This window comes from Dromiciops gliroides, chromosome X (genome assembly GCF_019393635.1).
Source record: "Dromiciops gliroides isolate mDroGli1 chromosome X, mDroGli1.pri, whole genome shotgun sequence".
In the NCBI taxonomy this organism is placed as follows: domain Eukaryota; kingdom Metazoa; phylum Chordata; class Mammalia; order Microbiotheria; family Microbiotheriidae; genus Dromiciops; species Dromiciops gliroides.
The window spans coordinates 83532208-83556249 of record NC_057867.1 but is presented as its reverse complement, the minus strand read 5'-3'; the positions used below and the strand labels follow the sequence as shown (position 1 = coordinate 83556249).

Sequence of the window (24042 nt, the reverse complement as noted above, 5' to 3'; positions counted from 1 at the left end):
GGGGTCACAAAAAGTGCTGCTATAAGATGTTGTCAGTGGAGACTTTCTTCTTATCAAGTACCTTCTTGAGGTAACTTAACCTCACTTTTGATTTTAGTCTTTTTTTCCCCGGACAATGAGGGTTAAGTGACTTTCCCAGGGTCCCACAGCTAGTAAGTGTCAAGTGTCTGAGGCTGGATTTCAACTCAGGTCCTCCTGAATCCAGGGCCAGTGCTTTATCTACTGCACCACCTAGCTGCTCCCTGATTTTAGTCTTGCAAAGGAATTTCTGGGTCAAAGATAACAAACATTTAAATCACTTTCATAATTCTAAATTGCTTTCCAAAATGGTTGTATTGATTCTCATCTCTATTAACAATGTGATATCATGCCTATATTACACAACCTTGCCAACGTTGACTACCACCATTTTTTGTCATCTTTGCAAATTTGCAGGGTGTGAGGTGAAACCTCAAGGTTGTTTTGATGTGAATTTCTCTTATCATTAGTGATTTGGAGTAGTGTTTCTTCTTGTTGTCAATAGTTTGCAATTTTTTGAGAACATATATGTGTGTGTATGTATGTGTATTTACATATAAGCAAACACCTATATTTATAAATAGACATATATGTTAATTGATTATATAGCTTAGATACAAAGTCCTTTTCAGAGACATTTGATATATTTTTCCCTTTTTTTATCCTAGGTGCATTAATTTTGTCTGTACACAAGCCTTTTCATTTCATTTAATCGGTTATCTATTTTGTTTCTTGCAATTAATTACCTCTATCATTTGTGTGAAGACATGAAATAAATCAAAGCTATGAGGTGAGGAATAAAACCTCTTTAATTGAGATAAGAGGGTAGCAACCTGCCACCCTGGGGTGTGTCCCATGAATACACAGTGCAGTGGATTTCCCAACTCTGATACCTTTAGGAGGAGAGAGAAAGAAAGCAGTAAGAGGTGGCAAGGCCTGGTCATGAGACCCCAGTGGCTACTTCTTTCTGGCTGTTTTGTCTGTCATGCCATGAATCCCAATGGAAGAAGGCAAGAACACTAGAAGCTGAGATCCAGCTTAAGCTAGGTTCCTTTACAAGGCAAAATCTCTGGGGTAGGGGGTACTTAAGGTATGGTTCAGCTCAACCTATAAATATCTTAAGAGTGAGAATGTAAAGACATTACTGAAATTCTGATGTTACTATGATCATCAAGGGAGTAGCAGTCCATAATACATTTGGTATGAGCAATTTCCCCCTGATTCAGAGAAGGCAGTCTTCTCACTGAACCACTAACTGGTATGACACTCAATAATGTGGGGAGAGTGGAGAGAGATTGATTCATGAGCTTGTTGAGGAAAGTCCCCAGTAAGCAAGCAGGCATTACATAGAACAGAGGAACATAGGGAAGAAGTAAAAAGGGAAGGGCCCATTTCATTAGAAGCAAAAAGAGAAAGGTAAGCCACTCCCATTTGTCCATTTCATATCTTAGGGTTTGGACATCTCATAAAGTTATCTGGTTTCTGACAACTTCTCCTAATGCAATCCTCTGGGCTGGGTGGGGCCTCAGAGAAGCTTCTTAGTAGATTGGGTTTTTTCAGGTTCAGGTCACCCTCAGATATTCCTTCTCATCAAAATGGATCTTAATGCAATATTAAGTTGGTTTTGCCAATACCCAGGTCACATGGGGAGAACTGGCTCAAACTTGATAACTTTGATAAGAACATCAAATTATGAACAATAAAATTTACATTTTCCAGCAATATAATTTGTATAAAATAAAATCCTCTTAACACTGAATTTATGACTTAATAATATTCAAATTATAAGATCCAACAGAATGAAAGAAGAGTTCACTTTTCTGACAATATTTCTAATCACATGAATTATCAAATTAATGTTAGGCACTATCTTTATACACATTACAAATTACATAACTGGGGTAACGGCTTAAAACCACACATCTAACAAGTTTCCTGATCCATATAATATAATAAATTCTAGGAGGGACACATTTCACTTGAAATGAGACTAGAATAAAATCAATTGCACTTGGATCTATTTTTTTTCCAGATGGTATCACAGAGAATCTCAATTTAGAATTTCCATTACTTAGTATCATATTTTACACAAGGACTATTTATTCCAAGCATTTCACATTATGGGATTCACTATTTCCAGCCAATTCCACTATAAACGATTTAAAAAGTGACAGTGTTTAAGAGATTTTAATTTTCACACTTAGGAACATATTGCTTAAAAGCGTTCTCCTCCATAGCTGCCTATATTTGCTTTCAAATCAAGCTACAAGGGCAGCTAGATGGCACAGTGGATAGGGCACCGGCCCTGGATTCAGGAGGACCTGAGTTCAAATCTGGCCTCAGACACCAATTTCTAGCTGTGTGACCCTGGGCAAGTCACTTAACCCCAATTGCCTCATTAAAAAAACAACAAAAAAAAACTCAAATCAAGCTACAAAATTTTTCATTCTCAGTCTTTCTTTTTAAAGTCAAAACTTCCCCACACTCTTTCAGCATGCTTAAATCATGGGAAGCTGGCACACAGGCACCCAGAATAACTATCCAGGGACAGTATCTACCTTCCCTATTTTCCCTCCAGCCTTTATTTCTCTTTCCAAATCTTGCAAACCCATTACTCAGACTACACAGCTTTCTTTACATTTCAACCATATCCCAGACTGTATTCATCCTACTGAATAGTTTCCTTCATAACTTTAACAATCTTGTTAAACTTATGTCTTACCACAACAACCTTACTTTCCCAACTGATCTAGTTAATTTTAATCTAGGTGATTTTCTTCATTAATTATGGCAAATCCTAGGTCAGAAGCTCCTAATCTCTCTCATTTTCCCCCAAAGGAGATAGAACCTGTACTTCCTACTCTTAGTCCCAATCGAGGAAGAACTTTGTGGGACAAATCATTCTAAAATCCATTAAGATTAAAACCTGTTGGGGGCAGCTAGGTGTCGCAGTGGGTAAAGCACCAGCCCTGGATTCAGGAGTACCTGAGTTCAAATCTGACCTCAGACACTTGACATATACTGTGTGACCCTGGGCAAGTCACTTAACCCCCATTGCCCCGAAAAAAACCCAAACAAAAACAAAAAACAAAACTAAACAAAAGATTAACCTGTTGAAGTTCCCAGGGCTGCTAACAGGGTACCAAAGGCTTGACTGCTCAATTAACAATAGAGATGTATTACATGTATTATTATGTTGCCTACAAATATGAACTCAAAGTAGTTTTCCAAATTAAATCATACTTACTTTTCACTTTTCAGAATCTGGAGCAAGTTAATACTTAATGATTCATAAATCAAGAGAGTTGCATTTTTCCATTCTTACCAAATTTCATATACAAAAAGCTTTCCTAACGGTAATATACATTTTAAATATAAATTGCTGAAATTCTAAAGTGATTGTGTTTAAGACCACTAGAAAAATCTTGATCAAAGTGTCTTCAAAGACAAAAGCTTTTTTTTTTTTCAGTTTTGATCACATTTTCCTGATATAAGATATATTGGGTGGGCAAAGACAGTTGCCCAGATTTAAATTGATCCAAATTGAACATAATCTCCAAACTGTAGATTGGGGATGCAATTAAACTTGAATTTGTAAACTTTTAGTATTCAAGATCATTTTTAGCCTAGAGAGCAGGAAGAGATCTTATACTCTGCTTCTGAGTTAAAACAAAATTTCTTTTCACATTCAGCTTCAGTTAGTCAGTTATCATTTGTTTAATTTTTACACTAGAAAGAGTAGTTATTCAACCTTTAAAATTGGTGAAGGGAAAAAAAATTGGTGAAGGGATTACCAGGAGAAAGGCTGGGGCTGGGATATGATCTTTCTGCTATTCCTGGCTCTCTTTTCCTTTCTCCTATTTGTACCCACAGATAGAAAGCCTGTACCCACCAGGGTATCCTTTATGGGACCATTTTTTAAAGAAGTCTAGCCTTACATAGAGTTTACCCCTTTTGCTTAACTCATTGTAAAAATGATTAGTATTCTCACCCTCCTCTTGTACTGTTGTTTGAAATTTCCTGTAATGCTTTCTTCACATAGCACATCAGCCTGGTTAGACAAAGTGAAGATGTTTTTAGTAAATCTTTCAATTTAAATTAAATTTAGCTGAAATTTCTCCTGAAGGGCCATGTGCCTTAGGACAGGTGGAAGGCTATCAATTAATCTCAATTAAGACTAAAAATTAAAGGTACAGACAAAAGAACAGGAGGGCGACATTTGGAGGTTTCCTTTCTCCTTAGCTATACAATAATAAAGCTAAATCTGTTATAGAAATGAGGATTCCGATATATTTTACAGCAACACTTCTAAGTTCACAATGCATATCAATTCAAAGTTATTCCTGAACTGATTCCTACTTCACTTTGATTTGCAAAACTCCTAAGCATACAATTAAAATGTCTAGCACTTCCTTACAAGCTTACTTTTCTCTTGTCAGTAAGACTATCTTTTTTCTTCTCTCTGTAAAACCATACACCTGTTTTTCTGGGGAGAGGTTGTTCTTGTCTCCCTTAACTCTGAAGAATATGAAGCCAATCCTTGCCTTCCTAAAGTTGATTAGTTCTGAAAAGTGAAAAGGAAAGATCTTTTTAAAAGCACAGAGCTAGGGGCAGCTAGATGGCACAGTGGATAGAGCAACGGCCCTGGATTCAGGAGTACCTGAGTTCAAATCCGGCCTCAGACACTTAATACTTACTAGCTGTATGACCCTGGGCAAGTCACTTAACCCCAATTGCCTTACAAAAAAAAAAAAAAAAGCACAGAGCTTCCCAGAGTGGTTAAGAAGCGTGTGCACAATTACGTTGTTGATCTAAAACTAATTTCTGCCACTCTGTTTTCCAGGTTTTCCAGACATTTTTAACCAAATAAGGAGTTCTTTCCTAAGTAATTTCTTTTTTCTAGCTTCTTGAACACTGGCTTATCAGGTTTGTTTCTGACTTTCCCTTTTCCAGTTTGTTCTATTGATTTACCTCTCTATTTTGATGCTTATTGATTTTTAACATTCCTTTTAATTTTGAATTCCAAATTCTCTCCCTCCTTCCTACCCCACCCCCATTCACTGAAAAGGCAAACAACACAATACATTTGAAGTCATGCAAAGCATGTTTCCATATTAACCATGTTGCAAAAAAAAAAAAAAAAGACAAAGAAAAAATATGCTTTAATTGGCAGTCAGATTTCATCAGGTCTCTCTCTAGATGGGGATAGCATTTTTCAACATGAGTTCTTTGGAACTGTTGTGGATCATTGTTTTTTTGTTGTTGTTGTGTGGTTGGTTTTTTTTTGTTTGTTTGTTTTTTAGTAAGGCAATTGGGGTTAAGTGACTTGCCCAGTGTCACACAGCTAGGAAGTGTTAAGTGTCTGAGGCTGGATTTGAACTCAGGTACTCCTGACTCCAGGGCCGGTGCTCTATCCATTGCACCACCTAGCTGCCCCGTGGGTCATTGTTAATCAGAGTAGCTGAGGCTTTCACAGTACTGGCTGATGGAGCACCTGTGTTTTCTTGGTGTTAATTGTTATGCCAAAATTAGCCACAAGCAGCAGAGAATTGAATTGATCCATACTTTGTTGCATCTCAGCTTGAGGCTGCACTGAGTGCACAATCATCTGCAAACAAAAAATCGTGCCCCAACACTCCTGCCACTTTAGGGTATAGGTATAGGATAGACTAAGAAATAGATTAGGTAGAAGGAAAACAAACTCTTAAAGAGAGGATGGAGAGGAAGAAAAGGAAAGGGTAAAAGAATAGGGTGGAGGCAAATACACAATTAGTCAGCATAACTGAGAATACTGAATGAGATGAATCCCCCAACCCATAAAAAAAGGAAGAGCATAGCAGAGTGTCTTAGAGAACAGTCTAAGATGTTATTTACAAGGAACACATCAGAATCAAAGACACATGTATGTACACACAATTAAAATAAGGTCCTCAGGGGACAGTAATCATCCTTTGGGTCTCAAAGGAATATGATCCATATCAAAGTCCACTCACGTTCCTCCTGGTCTGAATCCTGCAAGTTACTAACAGTTTAGGGTAAATTGGTTTGTCCCTGGTTGGGAGTTTCAGGAGAATGCTGCTGGACTCAGGCACTATTAGCTGGCTAGAAGGCTCCACAGGTGCACAGCACCTGGACCACAGCTCCTTTTTGTTCTGGTGATTCCCCTACAGGCTGGAGGCTAGCAGTGAGTCATCAGAGACACACGTTCCTATTTGCTTCTGAACTCATTCTGTTTGGTACACATAGCTAAGTAGCCTGCTCACAGTGACCACTTATCTCCACCACTCCAGTGTGCAGATCTCCCCCACATGGTCTGACCCACAGCAGGCTCAAGGCTGACAAAGCTGCCTGCTGGTACCCAAATCCTGCACCTTGCACTAATTCAGGGGTCCCCTGGCATCTCTTTCTGCCCCAACAATGCACAGTGCATACAAAAATTTCCCATTACATATGCTAACCAGTGTGACAGAAACATGAGATTTACACTTCTCAATAGTAACAATCAAACTTTATTAACAGCACATAAACATTAGTTCATATCAACTGTTTAAAAAAAATTTTTATTTTCAGTAATACCCATGAGACATATGAAGTCATACAGAGTATATTGTGTGTGAAATAAAGTAAATAAATGTGTCAATCTGTATTAAGAATTCATCAGTTCTTTCTCTCTCTCTCTCTCTAGAGGTGAAAAGCATTTTTCATCATTAGTTCTTTGGAATTGTCTTGGATCACAGTATTTATCAGAGTAGCTAAGACTTTCAGTTAATTATCAGTACAATATTGCTGTTACTGTACCTTACAACACAATAGTATTCTATTCCATTAATATACCAAACTTGTTCAACCATTCCCCAATTGATGGGCAACCCTTCAGTTTCAAATTCTTCACCACCACAAAAAGAGTTGCTATAAATATTTTTGTTACATACAGGTACTTTTCCTTTTCCTCTGCTCTCTTTGGGAAATAGACCTAGTAGTGCTATTGCTGGGTCAAAGGGTATACAGTTTTATAGCTCTTTGGGCATAGTCCCAAACTGTTCTCCAGAATGGTTAGACCAGTTCACAACTCCACCAACATTCATGTCCCTATTTTCCACAACCTTGCCAGCATTTGTCATTTTCCTTTTCTGTCATGTTAGCCAATCTGATAGGTATGAGGTAGAATCTCAAAGTTGTATTAATTGGCATTTCTCTATTTATTAGATTAATTAATTATTTTGAAATGATTATCAAGAGCTTTGATTCCTCCTGAAAACTACCTTTCTATATCCTTTGACCATTTATCAACTGGGGAATGACATCCCAAAATGGCTTAATAAGAAATGCTGTCAGTTTATCAAGGCAACAATTGTATTCTCAGTCCATTTCCCTTCTGGCTGCTAGTTATCCCTATAGCCATCTAAGATGGCCTATTAATAGTATTATAATTAACACTAATACATCACTTAGGGTTGGAACACTTAGTACACATGAGCACCAACATTACACTTAGCATTAACATATTTGTAAATGTGTTCTTTATATATTTTTTTAAATTTTTCTCAATTACATATAAAGATATTTTTGATTTCCAAATTTTTTGCGCCCCTCCTATCCTTCCCCACCTCCCAAGGCCAGCAAGCAAATTGATATGGGTTATGCATTGCTATGTAACGACTGGAATGATGCCACCTGCTGGAGACTTACTGTAGGAAAGCTCCACCATGAGGAGAAAGTCTCTGAGGGCAAGACCATGTGTCTTTTCTTTGGCATCAGGAAGTGACGTTTGCTTGTGGGAGGAAGAAGGGGGAGCCTGGCGCTCTGACTCACTCTCTTTCCTGAGGACTCCGGTGGAGAAGGGAGCTAGAAATGCTCTCCCTTTAATAGATAGATGAATCTAGGCCTTTCTCTCTCTTTACCAAATTCTTATTCTCCTTAATAAATGCTTAAAAGTCTAACTCTTGCTAAAGCTTATAATTTATTGGCAACCACTCATTAGATATTTTAGACAGTATAGCTAGAATTTTAGACCCTTACACTATCATGTTAAACATATTTCCACATTAAACAGAACCAAAGGGGGGAAAACGAAAAAAAGAATAAACAAGAACAAAAAAGCAACAACAAAAGTGAAAATAGTCTGCTTCGGTCTGCAGAGACCACAGTTCCATGAGTCTTTGGGCATTGTAGCTTGGTGAGCTTTACTTGGGGCTCTGGCAGGCCAAAAGGTTCCAGGAGGTGGCAGTCCCCACTCTCATGCTGTCATTGTTTTGGACCCTTGTGCATCCTGCTTGTCACGACTGTGATTGACAGGAGCAGTTGAATATCAAGCAACCAAACGGAGGGTAAAGCAAGTCCTGGTTGCAAGGGGCAGCAAGAAGGTTCTGTGAGTCGTCATATAGGATAAGGAATGATGAAATATGGAAGGAGCAGCAGCAGAAGGATCAGGAAAGCACCAATGATGAAATCACAGTCCTTGCTCACCTGTTAAAGAGAAGAAAAACTTGGTAGATCTTTGTATGTAACTTGTTTTCAAAACACCTGAAACCATTTACCAGGCCCATCTGTGACCCAGACTATATTCTGCTTTCCTGTCCCACACTAGATTGAGCTGCTGTTTGGGGGGGGTGGGAGGGGACAGTGGGGAGAATGGTCTATTCCACCACATCCTGGCTCTCTCTGAGAATTTGATGCTTCTTTTCCAAATCAATGGGAGGTGGGGCAATAATTTTAGTTATTCTTTTTTAATTTTTTTTGGGGGGGGCAGTAATTTTAAACTCAATCATCAAGCCAGGATGAATTCTCCTAAACCTATTATTCAACTAGCTCACTGCTTTTGTAATGACTGCATTCTAGTTGGTAGCCTTTGCATCCTCTTAGATTTTGTTCACCTGAGTCTTAAGCATCTTTCTATCATTCTTCCACCCTGTGGACTGTAAGATACATGGAATTTCTACATAATGGTCTGGGCCTTTGCACAATCCTTGACCATATGGGCTACAAAATGTGATCTGTGAACACTTTTAATCATTACTATCTGGCTATAACCAATTAACAATGCTATCCCTTCAAGGTGGGGGTCTGGGTTTGCTCATGTACGGGGAAAACAAAACCTGGCCCTGTGCATGTGCAGACTGAAATTGTCTTTCTTAAGTTTATTAGTGAGTAGGCTAAAATAATCTATCTGCCATACTGTCCCAGTAACCCAGTTGTTGGTGATAGATACAGACAGCGGTTTCAAAAAAGGTCTAGACTGGGGGCAGCTAGGTGGCGCAGTGGATAAAGCAGGAGGCTTGGATTCAGGACGACCTGAGTTCAAATCAGGCCTCAGACACTTGACACTTACTAGCTGTGTGACCTTGGGCAAGTCACTTAACCCTCGTTGTCCCACAAAAAAAAATTAAAAAATAAATAAATAAAATAAAAGGTCTAGACTTCTAGCAAATGGGCCAAAGTAGTGCTATAGTGTTGAATAACAGCTTTTCCTCTCTTTAGCCCCACTTTATCATCAATCCAAGATTTGGTGGGATGGGGGACCCTTCCACAAAGAGTTTACCTGTTTGGGTATCATCCTTCTCTGATAGCTTAGAGGGCATGTCAATGGGGTGGGCTACTGTCTTCTCATGAAGATAGCTTATCTGTTTCCTCAGCAATGGCTATCAGTTTTAGGCCATTTGTACTTCAGCACCACAATTGAGTGGTGGAAGTGCCAACATGTTTGTTGGGGGTGATCTGGGCCCATGCTAATCCAGGAATCAATATTTCAACCGTTAATGGCATACCCTGGGTCAAGCAGGGCCTTGGTCCCCATGATGGTATAATATACTAACAGGGACAATTTTTTGCACAACAGTTTATCTCACCTGAGGGCCAGTAGTCATCTTTTTGGCCCCAAATCCTACTGGCATGGAAGCCTTTTCATGACCTCCCTTTGGCTTGATTCCCAAGCACCAAGTCATGAAATCTCCTTCACATGTAGGCTGCACTGATTCAGCACTTGCTTTCATGTGTGCTGTTCTTTTGGTCCCCATGCAGAATATCCCCATTTCCTTTGAACTCTAGAACTGGTGCGAGCATTATGCCTAAATGTGCAATGGGTTTTCTCTAGAAAACAAACAACCCAACTAGTTTTTTCTGTGCTTCCCTTTTCTCCTCTTGGGATTTTAAAGCTATTTTCTTCAACTTTTGGCCAAGAAATATAGTCCCTCTTCCCTAAGATTCTTTGCTGGGAATTTAACTGAAAATAATGATAATGTTAATGATGATACCAATAATCATCATAATGACAGTAGTATTATTCTAGTTGTATAGCACCATGTGCCAGGCAATGTGTGAGGTATTTTAGAATTACTATTTAGAATTTAGAATTATTGTTCTATTAGTTAATCCTTTTGCTCTGACATAATTAATATGTCATCTATAAACTGCTGTCCAAAGCAGGTGCCCGAGTTCATTTTAGCTAGGCTATAGATTTGCATAGATTATAGAAGAATAGTGGTTTTTACATTTCAATAATTCTTAGCTCAAAGGCCATACAAAAACAGGGTGAAGGGGGGCAGCTAGGTGGTGCAGAGGATAGAGCACTGGCCCTGGAGTCAGGAGTGCCTGAGTTCAAATCTGGCCTCAGACACTTAACACTTATTAGCTGTGTGACCCTGGGCAAGTCACTTAACCCCAATTGCCCCACCAAAAAAAAAAACAAAACCAAAAAACAGGGTGAAGGCCAGATTGGGACTACAGGGACACAATATGCCAACCCCTGGTTTAGGTTATCATTCAAGCAATAAGAACATTGACCCCAGTAGGAACAAGCTACCAACCTGACTTCCTAAGGCTTGCCAGTAAGCATGTCTCAAATTGGTACTCAGTGACAGTTCCTTCTCTGTCCAGCTAGAAGTCGTCTGTCTCCCAACAAGGTAGTTGGCTGGCAAGTCTGCAAGTCCCTGTCAATCAGCAGTCTTCAAGCAAACAGGACGTGGGTGCTCTAGTCTCAAGTGTGAGGAACACAGGAGCCATCAACAAAGGAATTCTACGTCACTGCTGTCATTAGTGGTGCAAAAGACAAAGCAGGAGACTGAAAAGGATTCGAGACTCCAGTCACAGCAGACTCAGGAACAAGAGGATGTGGAATATGGAGAATAGCAAGAATTACAGGACAATTCTTATGGAAGTGGCATATGGGGCTCTATGGCTTCCCTGAAGCAGTCTTTAAAAAGTTTCAGAGCCCCACAGCACTAGCCTATAGCAAACTCATCCATCACAAAGTACACAAAGAAAAATCAACAGCTGCGGAATAACTCGCCTCAGCCCATATTATACTGTTGTCCAGTCTCTGAAACATCCTTTGGTACAGTCCTGTGGTGCTCTGGAGATCTCTCCTCTTGGGTGTATTGGAATGAGTGGGGCTTCAGAGAAGCTTCTAGTGGATTTGCTTCTTAAGTTGAGGTCACTTGCAGAGATCCCCCTCTCTGTTAAAAATCTCTGACAAAAGAGATCTTAATACAATTCTAGTTTGCTATTACAATAACCAGGTCAGGTAGTGAGACCTAGCTCAAACCTTAAAAGCACTACTATGAACATCACTAGACCAGGGAATTTACATTTTTAGGTTGGCAAATTCAAATAATAATTGAAAAACAAAAAAAAATTCAGAACCTAAATTTTTACATGTAAATTAATCCAATTTTGAAAATTGTGTCACATTTTTCACTAAATGACATCTCCCACTAAGCATATTATCATAATGAAAGAATGCTATAGGATGAACTCTTAGAAACGAAATAACCCACCAACTGTAAGGCTTCGTGGTCTCTATTATTTGTGATTCAAATGACAATTCAAAATGGCCCAATTACATAAGTTTCCAAATGATCCCAAATGACACCCACTTATTATTTAAGTTTCGTTTCTCCATTTTGGGTGGAAGAGGCCTTCTTGTATTTAAAAAGATCACCAATCAATTGATAATAATTTAGTTAAATACCTTTCAAACATCAATTCATAAAAAGTATTTGATCTCATTACCCCAGGCATTTTCATGCTAATCATAGTAGATTATGTAGTGTCTACCACATGCCAGGCTTTTTCTATGTCTTGAAAGTTGCTTAAGTCTGTTTTTAGTAATACTTCCAAATGTTTAATCTAGAATTGCTCAATTTTGTTAACATTCCATGCCAATTAGAAAAAGTACCTGTAATGGGATAGTATTTTTTTCAGAACACTACATCCTTTACACAAGCTAGGCAGTGTTAAGCACTTCACAACTATGTGATTTTCCCAACAACCCTGGAAGAGAGGTGTAAATATTTATTATCCCCTTGTAGATACCAAGACTGATTAAAGTCTTCTAATTTACTACAACAAAATTTTCAGCTCAATCAATTTATAATTACTATTATCAGTACTTAAATCTCAATTTTTTACAAGGGTCAATTGTTTTTAGTTAGCTCATGTTCAAAAATTCATGGTGACACTCCCAACTTCTCATTACTGCTTTTCTTATTTCTTTGAATTACTGAAAAAGCCAAACCAATTCCTTTCAATATTCTAAATAACTAATCCTTTTGCATAACTATTGAAACCAGAACAAGAAAACAATCACTTCCCTATAAATCAGTTAATATTTGCTAAATGTCTGTTAAATTTCTCCTTGTTTTGTGATGTTATATTGATTGGGGGAAAGGAGACATGTAGCAACTGTCAAAGGGGCATAGTTTTAAAAATTCCTAAATCTTTTCTACTGCAGTAGAATTAAGACCCTCTCTGAAATCTCCTTTTCAGGTCTCCAAGCCCCTTTACTTTCAAATCCCGAATTTACACGATGTCAGTGCAGACTCCAACTTTCTTTACCCTTCTACTTAATTTAAACTTTTCTTATTTCTTTATGCAATAGTACTCTTCTACTTGCTTAATTCCTCTGGTCAAGCCCTTTTTGGTTCTTTAGTGGTTACAAATAAACAGTTCATACCAATTTCTTTAAGGGCTTTTGGGCGATTAGAATTAGTTACAAGCACATAGTTTTGTAAGTGATAGGCAAATAGACTCCAAAACCAACTCACACAGCACAAATTGCTCCTCATTTTAGGGTGACAGATTTCAGTAAACAGGATGACTTTGGAGAAGAAACCATCTATTTCCTCTAGATGGGTTCTTCACCCCATTGTGAGTTACTGAAATAAGTTCTCCCTCAATTAGAAAGGTTTCTCTGATGACAAAAATGATTGAATTTTTCCTTGATTAGAAAAAAAATTAAAGCAAAAAATATATTTTAACCCTGCTAATAGGAAGCTTTAAAATTAGCTAGGTAGGGACAGCTAGGTGGCGCAGTGGTTAAAGCACCGGCCCTGGATTCAGGAGGACCTGAGTTCAAATCCGGCCTCAGACACTTGACACTTACTAGCTGTGTGACCCTGGGCAAGTCACTTAACCCCCATTGCCCCACAAAAAGAAAAAAAAATTAGCTAGGTAGGTAGCTGACTGAAAATGAGGAAGTAGCAATTCCACTGCTGAATCTCGAACAAAATGGAAGTAAAGAAAATGGAGAAAAAAGGACAAAATCCCCAGTAGCCTATGTTTAAAAAGTTTAAATTACGTCCATATACTTTTTTTTTTTGAGGGGCAATGGGGGTTAAGTGACTTGCCCAGGGTCACACAGCTAGTAAGTGTCAAGTGTCTGAGGCTGGATTTGAACTCAGGTACTCCTGAACCAGGGCTGGTGCTTTATCCACTGCACCACCCAGCTGCCCCCGTCCATATACTTTTTTTTTTTTTTAGTGAGGCAATTGGGGTTAAGTGACTTGCCCAGGGTCACACAGCTAGTAAGTGTTAAGTGTCTGAGGCCAGATTTGAACTCAGGTACTCCTGACTCCAGGGCCAGTGCTCTATCCACTGTGCCATTTAGCTGCCCCCCGTCCATATACTTTTTACAAAAATTGAGTTTGAGTGCTCCAGCACTTATAAATTTAAACAGATTAGTCACAGATTTAAGCAGTCCTTCGTAGCCCAATTGGGGACCCTTCTTAAAGAAAATGAATTTAAAGTAAATCAAGGCAGACTCATCAATCTCCAGCTTAGGGAGACTTACTCTCGGGCTCAAAGAATTTGGGTACAGAAAGCAAGGGGAGCCCAACCTCCCAGGGCCAGTGTCCGTGGGGGAGCCATCAGCTAGCATGCACTTCCTTTTTGGGTCCCTTGCAGGGATTGGCCTAAAGAGGCTGAGGTCCAAGCATCACTGTCCCATCTCAGGGTGTCAATAATGTCTAAGGATTATAACTGCCCAACCTACAAGAAAAACCACTGAAGCACAGCACTGAGCCAATGGCATTTTATTAAAGGGTCCATGGTCCCCTCTAACGAAGTGGACCTCAGATCTTTTTCAAGATCTGAGTTGCCCTGTTCCTCCAGGACCTTGTTTTTAAAGGGTTTGATACCCAAATATGCAAAAGAGGTATGATTAAAAAAAGAAACTCAATGGTTGATAAACCTTGCTCTTGAGGGCCAAAAAAAGACATATCAGGGGAAGTCATAGGTTGGGTGAAGGATGGGGCATCTCTACTGACTATGTGGTCAGAAGTTGGTTACCTGCTCATGTTGGACAAGAGAGAGTGGTCTGGAGGTACAAAAATAAGTTGGGGGACTTTCCAAAGTATCAAGACATTCCATCCATGCTGGATTTGGGCGTGGAATTTGAGCAAAACAGGATGGAAATGGCTCTGTCACCATCCTTATGGTTGTACAAGTGAGCTTCATATGAATAGTGAACATTACATTAAAGTTTGGGGCCCACTATAAGAACCTATCTATCCCTATGATTTATGGAAAATATCAAACTGATTAATACTGACTGGAATAGTTGTTGTTGATGTTGTTTGTCCTTCATTCTCAAAGATGACCATGACATTGGGAGGTGATGTCATGAGGCAAGGCCACCAGCCTCACTCCTCCAGAGCCATCTGGGTCTAGTGTCAAGATATACACCAGGACTACAGGAGATGGCCCGGGAAGCAGTGGGAGACCAGGGCCTTTTTAAGCTAGGGTCTTTCCCAGTTTGCCTGGGAGAGAGAAAGAGAGAAAGAGAGAAAGAGAGAAAGAGAGAAAGAGAGAAAGAGAGAAAGAGAGAAAGAAAGAAAGAAAGAAAGAAAGAAAGAAAGAAAGAAAGAAAGAAAGAAAGAAAGAAAGAAAGAAAGAAAGAAAGAAAGAAAGAAAGAAAGAAAGAAAAAGGGAGGGAGGGAGGGAATCTGGTAGGAAAAGGCCCTCAGGGTTTCTGGCCAAAACAGAAGCAACTGCTATTCACACTCACTAAGAGCCATTAAGAGGATAAACAACAGCCAATGAGGCTTGGGCTGGGATCTATAGTTGGCCAATCCATAAAAGAGTGATTTGGGGTTAAGGCTTGGTCCTTGTAAAAATCTAGGCCATACACCCCACATCTTGTGAGGTTTGAGCAATCAAAACTTATATTCTTTCGGGCAAAACACCTGCACATAAGGGTATGTATGATTCCCTATATGGGCAGAGGAAGGAGAGGGAGGGGGAGGGAGAGATGAGGGAGAGGGAGATGGGGGGGGCAGAGGGAAGGAGAGATGAGGGAGTGGGGGAGGGAGCTGCATTGCCCAAATGGAGTTTGCCAGTTGGGTCCCCAGAGGGGCAGCTTTTACTCACAGAATGTTGGTTGTTTGTCCTTGTTCTTGAAGAGGACCATGACATTAAGGTGGTGTTAAGACTTGAATTGGATTTAAGTGAGGCAGGGCTGTGTAAAGTCAGCAGCCTCACTCTCTTCTCCAGAGCCATCTGGGTTCAGTGGCAAGATATATATCAGGTCCGAGAAAACTCTGAAGGACCTATGATGAAAAATGCTATCCATCCGCAGAAAAAGAATCAACGGGGTCTAAATACAGATTTGAAGCATAAAACCAAAACCAAAACAACAACCACCACAACAACAGCAAAAGATATACAAAAGGATAACTGGAGATGGCCCCAGATGCAGTGGGAGACATTGGTCTTTGGGGGGGGGGGGTGACAATGAGGGTTAAGTGACTTGCCCAGAGTCACACAGCTGGTAAGTGTCAAGTGGTTGAGACCGGATTTGAACTCAGGTCCTCCTGAATCCAGGGCCGGTGCTTTATCCACTGCACCACCTAGCTGCCCCTAGAGACCTTGGCCTTTTTAACCTAAGGTGTTTCCCAGGTCCCAGTTTGGCTGAGGTATCACCTATTCAGTGAGTAAGGCTAGGTAAGAAGTGAGGTAAAGAATGTCATCCTTTCCCTAGTCAAAATAAAGGAATTAATGAATGGAAAAAGAAAGATCAGAATAGAATAAGGATCCAAATGAATTATTTATCACGTAGACTAATGGTGAAGTTTCTGAACAAATTTTCCCACTGGTGGGCTGTGTCATACATGGGTATCCTATATCTTTTTTTTTTTTTTTGGCAGGGCAATGAGGGTTAAGTGACTTGCCCAGGGTCACACAGCTAGTGTCAAGTGTCTGAGGCTGGATTTGAACTCAGGTCCTCCTGAATTCAAGGTCAGTGCTTTATGCACTGTGCCACCTAGCTGCCCCCATATCCTATATCTTTATCATTTGTTTATGTGTACACATCTTGTTTACCAACCTATACTATATGTAATCTCTTAATGTTGAAAAACCAAGTTATAAAAAACAAATATCAAAATACTTGAACACAAAACAGTGGCCTACTAAAAAATGAACCCTGTGACTTAACACAGGCAACAAACTTATTCTCACTATACCTGGTGCTTCCTACCCAGGTACCCAGTCCTGTCTTTCAGTCCATGGGTGCTATACTACTCCTGGACAAGGCCTCATCCTGTGTCCACAGATTCCTATTTTTCTCTCTCTCAGCACCAGGTACTGGTGACATTTTCTTGGATTTCCTGGTCAGAAGTTGGTCTGGTATGTTTTCTAAATCTTTATGGATGAGGTCTGGTGGGGATGTCATGCTGTATTTCTTCCAGCTACTCTGCCATCTTGGCTGGCTCTCTCTCTTTTTGTGAGGCAATGGGGGTTAAGTGACTTGCCCAGGGTCACACAGCTAGTAAGTGTCAAGTGTCTGAGGCTGGATTTGAACTCAGGTCCTCCTGAATCCAGGGCCAGTGCTCTATCTATGGCACCACCTAGCTGCCCCTTGGCTCTCTCTCTCAAAATTTATTATTAAATATTATTTCTTCTAAGTAGGGACATTCTGCATACTACACTGAAGACACTTTGAGATAAACAACAACAAAAACACAACAAGCAAACAGTTCAATGATATTTTTTTTTTGAGGGGCAATGGGGATTAAGTGACTTGCCCAGGGTCACACAGCTAGTAAGTGTCAAGTGTCTGAGGCTGGATTTGAACTCAGGTCCTCCTGAATCCAGGGCCAGTGCTCTATCTATGGCACCACCTAGCTGCCCCTTGGCTCTCTCTCTCAAAATTTATTATTAAATATTATTTCTTCTAAGTAGGGACATTCTGCATACTACACTGAAGACACTTTGAGATAAACAACAACAAAAACACAACAAGCAAACAGTTCAATGATATTTTTTTTTGAGGGGCAATGGGGGTTAAGTGACTTGCCCAGGGTCACACAGCTAGTGTCAAGTGTCTGAGGCTGGATTTGAACTCAGGTACTCCTGAATCCAGAGCCAGTGCTTTATCCACTGCGCCGCCTAGCTGCCCCCAGTTCAATGATATTAATGTAAAAATTTAATCTTCTTTTTCTTCTTTTCCCTTTTCTCCTTCTTCTTGTTCTTGAACTTTTTTATCTTCTTCTTCTGGATTGAGTGCTTGGAAAGGCAGGGTCATTTTGTCTTCTTCAGGGTCTGGAATTTCGAGTATTTCAATTAATGGACTTGGAGGAAGAGAGCTCATGTATTGTGGAGTAAGCAGGATGAACTGCCGGTGTTGCTCGAAATCTGCAATCCTGAGGATCATATTCATGGCAATTTTTCTATGGTGCCTGTCTATGTAGACATCAAATGCATCCAGACATCTGAAGGGTGATTCTGTGATGTGCCATAAAGTAAGAATGAATAAGAAATTTGAAAAATAATGTACATCTCCTGAGAAGGCTTGAATGTCACTAAAATCAGTGCTGCTTCCTTCTCTATGCTGGACTGCTATAGAAAGGGTCTCTTTCTTATGATCCAATTGTATCTCTCCACAGAAAGACCACTGAGATAGTAAGTTGTGAAAATACAATTTGCATTGTAAAGAAAGACTCTTTTTATAATTCTGGTATGTTGCAGATCTCTTTTTAAACATCTTATCAAGTTTTTTAATACGCTTTTTCAAATTCTTCACTTTACCGTCTAGAGCAAGACAACTTTCTTTTACTTCTTCATGCTGCTTCCTTATTTCTTCTTGGGTTCCATGAGTACATTCTTCTGTTTGTATGGTCTTTTTTAACACAATCATTTCTCCATCAATAAAAGTGGTAGATTTTGTCACTTCTTTACGCTCAGAGCAGACGTATTTGGCCATAGTAGTCTCCTTCTCAAGTTCTCTCTTTTTCATTGCCAGCTCTTCTTTTTTCACTTGGAGAGGATTCAGGTGTTGCTCAAGCCATTTTTCATAATACAGCACAGATTTGCGTTGGGTGTTCATTTCTAAAGCGGTCTGGTTTTGTTCTTCTGTAAGGGATTCTATGAACTCTGAAACTTGATTACATTTCAACTTAAACTCTTTGTGTCTCTGTTCAGTATCCATTTTCAATTGTCTTAAACAATCTCTCTCTTTCTTTTGAACTTTCATCTTTTCCTCAATCTCTTTCATCTCTTCTTTAATTTCTTGAGCTTCCTCTTCCAGAACAGAGATACCTATTGACTGACTTTTATCTTCATCCTCAAGATCTCTTATTTCTGAAGTGATATTTAATACTCTGATCTTTATTTCTTTTAAATGTTGATTATGACTATTAACAATTTCTTGATTCTTTTTGACATCCTTTTCAAGTGAAGACTCATGTTGCTGAAACACTAACAACTGTGCCATTTTACTTTCTATTTCTTTCTCCAAATGACTTATTTCTATTTCCACATCACCTAAGTAAGTAGGTCTTGATTCTCCGCATGAGTAATAATGATTCTCAAATACTTCATCACCACAGGCAGTTAAAACTTTGCTACAGTTCTTGGGGGGTTCCTGACTTTGCATCACTGTACAGGCCAAAGAGTTACTTTTAATAAGCAGCACTGACTCTATGCTCTTCATGTCAATCAAAGTATTGGCCACTACTGGACTGTCTATTTCTAAAGCTGTGAGAACTGTTGGAAATTCTGGGTGATAAGCTGCTTTGTCTGTGACATCATACAGCTCACACTCAAATGATGATACGATAATCTGTGGTTGTAGAAAGCCTAATGGATAAAACCTTTTCATCAGCTCTTGAAGGACTTGCTCATCTTTGTTGTTGTCACAAAAAAAGACAAGAAGAAGATCCTTTAAGCAGGACTCAATAGCCAAAGCAAATTCAGGGTCTCGGAGACGAATGCAAGCTCCTAGTGGGCCTATAGGCTTAAAGGTAAATTGCCCCTGTCTATAGGCATCCTCTATTGCTTCAAGAAGGGCTGGGATCTGTGATCCAAATCGTTTTAGTGGGTCAAATTTATACTCTTTCAATTGGTTTAGCTGTTGTTGTTTGTAATCCAGTATTTGCTGCATGTATGACTCTTCTTTTCTAATTTGAGACTGTTCTTCATCATATTTTTGTATAGCTTGATGGAGGTGCTCTATATCTTGAACAAGTGAATCTTCTTGATCCTTAAAGTTCTTTGATTTTTCCTTCAACATGTTAATTTTTTCCTGTTTTTCCAACTCTGCTAGTTCCAGACTCTTTTTCAGGTCTTCAATTTTGTTATGAATCTGTACTGCAACTTTTTCTAATTCATTCAATTCATTTTGGGAAAGTTTATAGAAAGCCTCTGCTTTACTATGGGCCCTGTCTGTTGTCTTGACGTCTTCTTTTGCTTCAATGCATTTGGGCCCTAATTTAGCTGCTTCTTCTTTTAATTTCTGTATCTTCTCAAGAATGCCTCTATACTTCTTTTCTGATTCATTAAATTTGGCCTTTGAGGCCTCCAGTTTCTGATTTAATACAACAGTATGTTGGTCTCCAATATTTATTTTACTAATCATATCACTAAGGTCTCTTTCAGTTTCACTCACTAGTGCCCAAGCCATTTCATGTTTTAAATCTTCTAATTTCTGTCTCAAGGCAACCATCTTCTGAATATGTTCCTCTATTGCTATGTCCTTACATCTGAACTCCTCAAGCTGTTTTTTAACTTGATCTATCTCATCCTGGCAATGAGTTTTTCTCTCCAAAATTTCTGAGTACTCTTTTTGCCTCTGTTCAAGCTGGGTTGCTTTCAGAAGGAACTTGTATCTCTCAGCATCACTTTTGGTCTCCAATAACTGCCTGCCCATCTCTTGTGGTAAAATACATGCTGGATTATCTACCTGTATATTGAAATGATCAACAATGGCCATCAGCTCTACTTTCTTAGAGGAAATCAGATTTCCTGCTTGGTCTTTTAGTTTGTAACTTGCAGACCCACTTATACTGATGCTCTGCTGTATGATTATGGAGGCTCCATACACCTCAGATTTGAAAGCATTATGTCCTCTGTTCCTTAATATGATGGAGATGGTGGCTGAAACCTCTCCATCTTTCACAAACTCTCCCAAAGACGGTCCTACGTATTTTCCACCAAGCCCGAGGTAGAGAGCCATCAGCAACGCACTCTTGCCCCTGTATCCCACTATGAAGTTGACATTGGGCCCCAATTTCACCGGCCCCAGCATGGCATGGCACATAAAGTTCTCCAGCTGGATACTCTCAATGATGCCAATCTCCCCTGAGGCCGAATGAGAAGCAGCGCCTTCAAGAGACGCACCCGGAAAGAAAATCTTCTGTTTCTCTTTTGAGTCACCCTTTGGCCTTGGCCTTAAGCTTCGCTGCTCCTTGGTAGCTGGGGGCATCTGATCCTCTCTCCTCTGAGCCATTGCGTCACCTGGATGGGATGACCCTTCTAATTGTTCCTTCCCCCCCCCCTCCTTCCGCCCTCTCAGAGGCTCAACGGGAAGGTGACTAAGCGGCCTGCAGGTCTCCTGCTGGAGCCTGGCAGCCGCGGCCCAGCCCGGGCTTTCTACCCTGGCACGGCAGAGGCCTCCTCACGGCCTCCCCGTAGCGGCCACGCCGCGCAAAGGCCGGAGGCCCGAGACGCGAAACGCCCACGCGCAGAGCGGAGCAGGCCGAGGCGGAAGGACGCCGCCGCCCCAACCCCCCCCACGACGACCACTCGAGTCCGAGCGCTGCCTCTCCCACCCACCCCCGAAGCTGTGTTCTCCTCACCAGTCAGCCAGAGACCACCCACAGGCACCAGAAGCAAAATTTGTGGTAGATATGCCCCCACAGGCCTCCTCCTCCCGACGCTGTGGCTGCGGCTGCTTCTGCAGCTGCCACCGCCACCGCCTGCTCTGAGGTAACGGACCTCTCAACGACAAAGGGGTGGGGCCGGAACACTGGATTGCGCATGCTCCGAAACCTCTTTGCTGAGGTATCCACCCCTCCCCCTGCCCCAGGTTCGCGCCAAATTTTCCGGTGGGAGATCGTGCTTCCGGTGTTGCTCTTTCTTTCTGTCTATCTTGGGCTCCTCTCTGTGTACATCATCTCTCTTTCTCTCTCTCTCAGTGACCTTCTCAACTCCCATAGGTTCTATCTTCCCACCCTCCAGGGAGTCAGGGACAGTTGAGTTGCTTCCTTTGGTTTCTTAGCCAGGGCCAGTTTAAGGCCTTAAGTAGATTTTCACTTACCATGGTCAAGGAGCTTCATATTAACATAAGACAGGCTTACAGCTAACCAAAAATGGAAGAAGGAATGGTCGCCAATCATAACCATTAATAAAAAGCAATCAAGGGGGCAGCTAGGTGGCACAATGGATAAAGCACCAGCCTTGGATTCAGGAGGACTCAAGTTCAAATCTGGCCTCAGACACTTGACACTTACTAGCTATGTGACCCTGGGCAAGTCATTTAACCCTCATTGTGCCCCCCCCCCCAGAAACAGATAAACTGAGACAGGACCCCCGATCTGATGCAAAGCAAGAAGGCCTTTATTTTCAATCTTGCAAGAAGGGGCGCACACTCAATAGCAGTTGCATTTGCGCCTATGCTTGTTACACACCCAGTTTATATAGGTCCCTAATGCAAAAATTCCCTACCACCCTTTCACCTAAACTGGTTACTCAAGGTTCACATTCTTCATGATACTTCTAAAAATGTATACCCTGCCCCCCTCCCCATGTGGTGCCACGGTGGCCTCCAACCCATCGGGCGACCAGACCCTGAAAACTTATAGACCACCTCCCTTTTCCCCTGAGATGTGCTGCCACGGTGACTGCCCCCCCCCCCCCACTCCTGGGAGGACCAGACCTTGAAAATTTGTGATTCCTTGTTATCTAACTTTAACTCAGGAAAGGGAGATAAGCCCCTGGGGTTAGAATAATGTATGGATTCTACTCTAATCAAAGAGGAGGAATCCCTTTCCTGCTTAACTGTTGACTTAGCAGGAAAAGGAAAGAATGGTAGGAGAAAGGGAAAGAGGGCCCCTTTGAATTTTTGTGTAGAGAACACATCTATTTCTCTCACCCCCTAAAACAAAACAAACAATGCCCCCCCCAAACATCCACAATTCCCCTTACAAATGCCTGTCACACAGCTTTCAAATGAGTATTCCCTCCTAAAGCAGTTCTGAGCTTGTCACTGTGCTGCTTGTTGCAGGGAAATGTGTCCCTAGGATCTCCTTTGTAAAGAATTACACTCCCAAGGGGCAGCTACGTGGCACAGTGGATAGAGAACAGGCCCTGGATTCAGGAGAACCTGAGTTCAAATCCGGTCTCAGACACTTGACACTTACTAGCTGTGTGACCCTGGGCAAGTCACTTAACCCTCATTGCCCTGCAAAAAAAAAAATGTAAAAAAAAAAAAGAATTACATTCCCATGCACATCCTGATTAGAAATTAAAGAAGAGTTTTATTCAGTACAAGAAAACCTGGGTGGGAAAGTTCCATCTCAGATCCCCAGTTGGAACTGCTATTGTTCCAGGGACCCCTGCCCAGTCAGTTCCAAGCTGTGAGTGTTCATCACCCACTTGTACAGCCAGGCCCCAAATCCTTTTTTTCTTGTAGAGGTACAACAGTTGACAAGAATAATTTGCAAGTCCACACAGGAAAGGTCAAACTGCATTGTCACAGACTTAAAGCCATCTATGAACTTTGAGGGGTTCTCTAAGATCTCAATTTTTCTTTAATCTATGCCAAGTCACTCACAGAAAAAGGAGCATGCATTCTTATTACCCCACCCTCACTAGGAACTTCCAGTAGTGGAAGCAAGGGCATGGCCAAAGATGCCTGTAGATACATGGGCCAGTGGGGGAGGGGCAAAGGGGACTGCGGGAAGTGGGGTGAGGTGGCTCCAACCTATCTCTATCCCCCTTGTGCCCCATGGTGTGGGGGACACTGGAATGAAGGGTGGTGGTCCTGGAGTTGACTGGTGCCACTTATCTCATTAGATATGTCTGTCCTTTGGTTTAGCTTCTGAAGAACATTCCCTGAGTTCCCCAAAAAACTTCTGAGGGACCCCAGGCCCATGACAGAAATGGTGTCCCCAAACAAAATAGGAAGGCTGGAAGTGAATGAAACCTGGGGAGCTTTTCACCTTCTTTTCACATATGAAGTGATCTTCCAAATGGAGCCTGGGACATTAAATCATCTGATAAAAGCTACACAAATGCCTTGATAAATATATTGTATGACTGCTGGTCACTTGTAACTTTTACCTGAAATCCAACAGAGCTAAGGATATTTTATCCTGGCCTTATAAGCATGTCCCTGCTTTTTCTTCTATAGCAGATTTCTATCATCAGAATAAGTAGTCAGTAGAAGAGATGAGCACCATGGAAGTATGTGAGATCTTACTGTTTTCATTTTAAATGTGTGCTCACTTTTTATGTCAAACAACAAGGTATATT

At 40.8% G+C, this 24042-nt stretch overlaps 1 protein-coding gene across 1 annotated transcript in view; it reads right to left on the bottom strand.

Annotated features, from left to right (window-relative positions):
* The window catches only part of LOC122734027 (structural maintenance of chromosomes protein 6-like), a 35859-nt gene extending 14843 nt beyond the window's left edge, over positions 1-21016 (bottom strand). Inside the window, exon 1 of the mRNA XM_043974704.1 lies at positions 17768-21016. Coding sequence (XP_043830639.1) covers positions 17768-21016 — 3249 coding nt within the window. The remainder of the gene's footprint in view (positions 1-17767) is intronic.
* Positions 21017-24042: the final 3026 nt, after the last annotated feature.